Source organism: Anguilla rostrata, chromosome 4, assembly GCF_018555375.3.
Source record: "Anguilla rostrata isolate EN2019 chromosome 4, ASM1855537v3, whole genome shotgun sequence".
Classification (NCBI taxonomy): Eukaryota; Metazoa; Chordata; class Actinopteri; order Anguilliformes; family Anguillidae; genus Anguilla; species Anguilla rostrata.
In genome coordinates this window covers 64754972-64762767 of record NC_057936.1, presented here as the reverse complement: position 1 = coordinate 64762767, position 7796 = coordinate 64754972, and the positions used below count along the sequence as shown (strand labels likewise).

The 7796-nt window shown below is 41.6% G+C and overlaps 1 protein-coding gene across 1 annotated transcript; it reads right to left on the bottom strand.

Annotated features, from left to right (window-relative positions):
* Positions 1–769: 769 nt before the first annotated feature.
* On the bottom strand, positions 770–3065 carry LOC135253983 (forkhead box C1-A-like). Its single transcript, XM_064333890.1, has one exon. It carries the CDS (start codon positions 2652–2654, stop codon positions 1233–1235), a length of 1422 nt encoding a protein of 473 aa, XP_064189960.1. The 5' UTR covers positions 2655–3065; the 3' UTR covers positions 770–1232.
* Between the last annotated feature and the right edge of the window lie 4731 nt (positions 3066–7796).

Here is a 7796-nt window from a genome sequence, read left to right as displayed (position 1 = left end):
CACCACAAAATTATACTTTAAAATGCACTTCAAGACACGTAACATTCCTCCTAGTAGGAACGATCGGGTTACTACACACTCAATATTGCAGAAAATCGAATTAAAGCTCTAGCGTGTCTGCGACGGTCGCTCGTACCGAACGGAAACCCCGTCAAACGAAAACATAGCAAATAAGCAAAGGAAACACTCAAAATTAAAACAGTAGTCGCCATAACTTCGCAATATTAAACGGCTGCGCATAATGATGGCCAAGCAAAAATATCCAGTTTAACAATGAGGTGAGGGAGGGTAAGAATCGGGACAAAGCGCGCTAAGTGAGAACTGGAGTAAATACGTTTTAACCGAAGGCCAAGCCTGCCGGGCACGCTAGTCGGCCACCCTATTTCCCCCAAAAAAACTGACGGACATCAAGGCGTTAACTTTCACCGTTTATATGACCGTCGATGGATATATATTCGACGGTGCAGTATACAATTATTTACTGTGGAGACACTATACATAGCCTATATAACAATATAACTCGAGGTTTCCGGAGAATATTTGAATTCAATGTACAAGGATGATATTATCAACGAATTTTCTCTTTAAAAACATACGACGCCAACTCTACTTGAATATGTTTTCAGTTTGTCTCCTATGTAAAAAACAAAATAGGCCAAATAGGCTCCGCCAACCACCCAGTGATAAATTGAATTTAATCCATTTTTGCTTTGTTTCCTATTTTCCGCAGCCTACTGAAAATACTAATAAATCAGACGTATTGATTAACTCAAATAGAATGTCAATTTATTAAACAAACAATGCAAATCCTTCAGAATACTTTAAACAACAAAGAAAAAAAATTGAGAGAATACGACGATATACAAGTTCCCTTTTTTTATAATGGAACATTTCTGAACAATTAAGGCAGTTCAATTTAGAAACACTTTTTCGGTGTTTGGTCCACAACATCCAACTACACTTTAAAAAATAAATTACTATATGCCATTTACACTTAATAACAAGTCCATGGATGAAAACGTGTTTGCTTAACATTACCTATAAAACAGCTTTCAAAAGCGAGAAGAAACTTACGTGTCATTCGGAGTAACACTGTCCTTTACAAATCAAGACAATTCTCTCTGTCTGTTTCATTCTAGTCCATTTAGGGAGTATCAATGTGTAAAGGGTCTTTTCTGGGGTTTATGAAAAAATTTAATAGAAAAAAAAAATTCAAATATATATTTTTTTGGTCAGAACTTGCTGCAGTCATACACGAAAGCCCCGGATGTGCGGTAGATGGACTGGCTCGAAGGGAAGGACATTTGACAGCTGCTATTCCCGTTCACCGGAGAATTATTCAAACCGATTCTCTGGGATTCAAACATCTCGCGGACCGAGTGGAAGTTCTGCTGCTGGGCAGGGTACGAGGCGCTGAGGTGGCTGAGGTCCCCAGCCTGGTTTAAGTACCACGAAGCGAGCCGCCCTTGGTGGTGGTGGCCGTCCTGCCCGGAGCTCAGATTGCCGTGGGGCAGCGACGAAGTGGTGGTTGTGATGGAGTAGTCGGGCAGCGTTTCGTCCACGGTGGTGGAGGGCGCCAGGTGGACGGACCGATCCCCGGCGTACAAACTCATCGCTTGCATGTTGCAGTGGTAGGTCGCGTTCGAGGTCGTGGATATCGCGTTTTGGTTACACGGCGAGCTGTACACAGAGGTCTGGTTCGGCGAATAGCTAAGCGACAGGGACGGGCTTATACCTGTTCTGGAAGAGGCGACGAGGGTGGAACCGAGCTCCGTGGCGCCCTGCGGGGAACCCCGCAGCGAGGTCATAATGTTGTCCACGCTAAAACCTTGGGCAGGGGCCTGGCCGTGGGGGCCATGATGCTCGGAGGTCTCCAGGTTGATGGATCTGTTGGACGGGATGCTGTGGGGGCTGCCCGTGGACATGCTGCTGCTACTGTCCGGGCTTTCGATTTTAGGCACAGTGCTGAGGGTGGGCGAAACGGCCTGAGGAGGCGTCGAGGTCCCGTTCTCGGTCTTAATGTCTTGGATTCTGACCGGCTGGGAGCCCTGCACTGCCTGCTCCTGCTCCCGACCCTGCTGCCGCGTCGACGGCTCCTTCGACGGCTTCTCTCGCTCTTCCTTATCCTTTTGGACGTCTTTCTTTTTGAACCTTCTCCTCCGCCGCAAGAAGCTGCCGTTCTCGAACATGTTGTACGAATCTGGATCCAGGGTCCAGTAGCTTCCCTTGCCGGGCTTTTTGTCGTCGCGCGGAACTTTGACGAAACACTCGTTGAGCGACAGGTTGTGCCTGATGCTGTTCTGCCAGCCCTGCTTGTTGTCTCGATAAAAAGGGAAGCGTTCCATGATAAACTGATAAATCCCGTTGAGGGTCACCTTCTTGTCCTGCGAGTTCTGGATGGCCATCGTGATGAGTGCGATGTAGCTGTACGGCGGTTTGACCATATCCTTCGGTTGAGGTTGCGGAGTGTAAGGTCCATACGCGCGAGCCATGCTAGCCGGGTACTGGTCGTGGGCCGCGTGGGAGTACATACTCATCGGAGCCGGCATCCCGGTATATCCCCCACCGGCGGCTCTGTAGTAACTCTGATCCCCGCCAATGTAAGGCACAACGCCCAGCGAGTTCGGACTTGAGACGGAGTAGCGCGCCTGCATATCTTCTCTCCCGCAGTTCCGTAACTGCTTCAGAAACAAAACTAACTTCCCGAAGTCAGCTGCGTGTGTAGCTCCAGTTTTTTCCCCGCGCTAAAAAAAGAAAAATACTCGATTCAGTTCAGTATTCAAAATCAAGTTTCCCCCGTTTGTGTCAGCTTAGAAAAAGAAAGCAAAGCGTACTCTCTGATAGTCTGTGAGATTTCAGCAGTTGCCGCCTCTGACCGCTGAAGCGAACATTGGAAAACTTCTGAACTTTGAGCATCCGTCACAGGAGAGGGACTTTTTTACGCAGTTTTTTTCCCCCTTTTACTTCTTGAGAAGCTCCTCCCCCCGACGTCTCTGGCGTCCAATTGGAAGTCGAACCACGCGTCTGGAAAAGCTGCAGCAAGGCTTTCTCCTCCCGGCCACACACACTTTTTAGAAAAACGAGAAGAGGTGTTGGTATCTCCCTGCCCACTCCAGCGACTGAAGCGAATACGTGTTGCTCACAAATAGGCTACAGATCGTTTCAAGCGGGGGACACCAATTTAATTGCAGCGTTTATGTATTTATTGTAAGGAAACATTGTTAGCGTGTTATGCAGGTTCCACCGTATTCAAGCACTAACGAAATAACTACGGAAAACAAATGCATTTAAAAAGCCAGTCCGTATTCATAATTTTCAGTGCATGCGACCGTAAGGCTGTTCGCCAAATTTCTAACAGATAAATATAAAAGCAACCATGCGTTATTTTGGGCTCGTTAATTAATTTGCTTAACATCACCAAACAAGTTTGTTTTTTTATATTGTGGATTGTTGTATCACTGAAGTGACACCGTTAAAAACTATAGAGTTTATAGAGAGTCCGAGAAGTTGGTGGGAATTTTATTTGTTTATTTGTTTTGTTTAATCTGAGAACCACCATAAATATGAAAGAGATAATTGATTATTTGGTCATATCAGTTCATTTACAAAAAAAAAAAAAGAATAAGACGCGGTGCTCTTATTTTTTAAACCAGAGTGAATTCGACGCTTCAAATTTGACATAGGCTTGTAATCCGAAAATCTATGCTTGCTTCTCCTCGGCGTATAGGATCTGAAAGATGAGTTTATTGGCATTATCGACAGTTAAAGCGCTTCAGTTATCGGTGCGAAGGGCTCAGATAAAACAGAAGGTCCCCTGCTCGGGGCAGTACGAGGGGGCGGAACGCAGAGGCTAATTACTCCTAAATTAAGATCATTTGGCAGAAAAGGAGAACAAGGTGTGAAAGTTTGCTAATGTGTGAAGCAGAAATTCGTTCGGGGACCAAACGGACCGTTGCCTGTGACAGTGTTGGTCAAAAGGTGTTAACAATGTCATCAAAATGCCTTCAGGATCTTGTCAAGAAAGAGGATTGCGCGCCTTCCCGGGAGACGTGTACAATAATTATTAAAACGGCCTTTTAATTATTGAACATATATAGTTTATCACCAGATTTTATGTTACAACATTTTACCAAACAGTAAAATTAAATAAATGTTATGGTAAAAATTTCAGTAAAATATGAAGCTTATTTTTTACGAAATTTTCGCATTGATTCCTCAAAACTTTATGAGTGCTGATATGTAAAATCTTTTGTTTTATTTTTGCAAATAGAACATTTCTATTTTATTTTTCGGCCACATTAAACTTGCGTTTTCCCCTCAAAATGAACAATAGTGTCAATAAACAGTGGTCATTTAACTTGACTAACGTTGAAACTGCTATCTTAAGGAAGCAATTCTGCACAAGATTAATTGTCCCTTAAAGATCTCACTACACTTTTATTTGTACATACATTTTAATGTTGAATAATGTTGAATTTGTGTTACAATGTTAGTTATTCTGCAGCTGCGTGTTAGTTTAAACAGAGTTTTCTTATTTTATTTTATGCGAATCAGCAGGAACAATTTATGCAAATGAACAACGGGGCCTTTTCTTAAAAATAGGCAAACAGAGGGGTGAGACCCTCAGGAGAACCGTTGAGTCGCTCCTAACTGTGGGAACTTCAGGGGAGAAACCTGGCGGTGTGACATTTCACATGGAAAACAGTCCACCGCTTAATGAAAACAATTAAAAGCCATTTAAAAGCGGGGAGGTGGACGCAAACATGTTTTCGCGAATAGCCGTCGCGGACCTGAAGCGCGCGGGAGGTCAAAGCAGTTCCCCCCGTTGACCCGCTCCAGCGAGAGTCCCGATTAAAGCGGCCGTGGACCTGAATCGTCTTTGCGGGGCTCCTGCTTTCGGGGGACCCGGGCATGAACTCCATACCGCCCCAGGGTGTTTACACAATTCAGAGCTCCACTCTTAACCCCTGTGCCTCTTTCTCAGTTAATCTTACTGTCCCCTTTAATGCAGCACGTTACCATGACCACTAACCGTTGCTGATAATAATAATAATAATAATAATAATAATAATAATAATAATAATAATAATAATAATAATAAAAATAATCGTTTCATCTTTCTTTATTGGTAGGCTATGTATTGTTTATATTTTTCGTATTAGAAACCATCACAATTCAATTATGTTCGCGGTCAACACGAATTACCAACAGTTCACTTTGAAATATTGCAGTGCTGAAAGACGTGTGGCAAACAAGCAAAGCAAAAAAAAAACCAAAAAAAAACACGACGATAAGAACAACAGGGTGGTCTCGCATCATAAACAATGGTATAATTGCTTCTGCGGTGGGCGATAAGCTTTCGTAAGAGAATTTGACTTATAAGGCTGGAAGAAAACGCGCTGAGAAAAACAAAAATTACCGGGCCAGTATTAACATTTTAGGCAAAAGACCACCACACCATTAATTCACTTTACGTCTCTCTTCTTTCATGGAGGGAAAAAATTGTTGCATTCCAGAGCTGGATAAAATCATTCCAAAGCCAATGATGGCCGTTATGTAAATATATCAATGACGTTAAAGGTTAGTTAATTTGATATTGTTCTTTAAAAAAAAAAAATTTGTACTGTTAGCCTTGCCTTGGTAACAATGGCCTCGGATAAACTTTAATAAGTTTAACGTTAATAAAACTGATATGACCGTTAACATTTTTCATGTTTGCGTTTGTTACAAAAGCCATAGCTCTTAAAACCTTAAAGGAAATACTTTTTTTTGTAATCTAAAAATACACGTGACCCTTCGCGGGCTGTTGTTTTTATATATTTCCCCGAGAATGTTATTGACTTTATTACGTTACAAAATAACAATGAACTAATTAATAAACTGGGCATTGCGGTTTTAAACAGGATGATAGTTAGGGCAAGTCCGATTTATTTAAACGATATAGAGGGAATTATTTTCTAGCGAAGTTTGCATAATTCTTTGGAAGACATGGCTCAATTCTATAAATGTACTGTACAATATTATTTACCGATGGGTTAATACAACACGGCGTTTTAATGAAATTTTAGCTCAAAGTAAAAGTACAAAAATAAGCTGTGTATCATGGATTTCAGAACACACACACACACACACACACACACACACTCGCGAAATACCAAAGGAATTTCTCCACGTCGGTTCGAGGTAATTGAGGCAATACATCAACTATAAGACCAAAGAAGTCAAGGCGTTCCTGGGACTTAAATCATAAAACATTTCAACTAAACAATTTATTGAGCATGTAGCGATGAGGAATTTAGACTAACAAAAAGTAACTTCTCTACAGAGGGTAAACAAATGTAAAATGGTATAATACAATGTGAAAAGTGAACACAGCGTAGCATACAACGTATTTGCCACTATGTAGTTAGGTGATGCTCGAGCAACCTCCTTGCTTGTATTTTGTAGTAGATTGTAGTGTGGTTATGAGCCACCTGCTGGGGGAATCTCTTGGCGTGGATATAGCACCCTCTGCTGGCAGGTCTCTGAAACGCACAGTTCTGGACCTGACAGAACTTGATTGCGCTTTCGTGCAAAAATGATTTATGTGTTACGTGACACCGCTACTGTTTTACGAGGTTCGCGAATTGAAGATAAGACTAACGACCACATAGATAAAATTTAAAAAATGGACTTTATTTGGATTGCGGACTGAGGACGATATGAATGGGTCCAATCTACATAGCTTGTTGTGTTGCCCTAATCACAAGACGTAATGGGTGTAAATTCTTCTTGCCAAATTACTGTCATTAGCGGCAAATAAGTATTCATCTTTGGAGACTGAGACACACCAGCGAGTGTGCACGGCTGCCACATCAGAAGAGTTGTAAGGACGATCAGATCCGATAACCGACAGGACTGCAACTCCAGGCTTGTGTTCGCTATGATCTAAACACTTTGCAGCTTTTGTTTGTGTCAGTCAGTTTGTGAACCACGGCGAAGAAAGAAAACTTCGACTTGGGTGGGATAGAAATAGTTTGCTTTTATAGGCTTTGAAATTTAGCTGTTTTAATTTTCGATTGTCAGGCTCAGTTGCAATGATTTCTATTAAAAACCTTGCGATTAACCTAGAATGATAGATTCAGCCTCGTAATCCTCATCGTATTATTATTATTATAAGTATTATTATTATCTTGTTGTTTCTTTGGCGATTGTAATAAACGACCCGTACGCTACATTTTGGGGTAAAATTGTGCAGTTTAACAGCAGCTTCCAGCAGTTCAAAAGGTTTTTCAGTAAATTGATTTTGTGAAAACTTTCAAATTTATATCGCATTTATATATATCAAAATACAGGAGCACATTTTATTTTTTAATTTCCCCTTTCACTGATTATTTCAACAATCATTTCAAAGAAATAAAAAATCCCACGCTTGTATTTATTATAGACAGTATACAGTTCCCGAGTTCGATCCCACCTCTCATTCTCTATATCCTCTCTTCCCCCCAACCACATCCCGGGCATTTTAATTTTGCACCGTCGACGCATCACAAGTGCTTACCCGGCGTTTTATTTCAAGAGACTGGGAAGATGATTCCGTCGTCATCTCATTGCAAACTTGTCGCATTAGTAAATGCACCGTAAAAATGTTTTTGGTTTTTCTCACATAGGAACTATGAATTAAAATATTATCGCAAGAAATAGTCTTCACAAAGACTGTCAGCGAGTTTATCAATTAGCCTACTGAAATCAACAGAGCGCCACAAAACTCTTACGGCAAAGCTTACATTTGACAATCCTGGAAAAAGTATCTATAA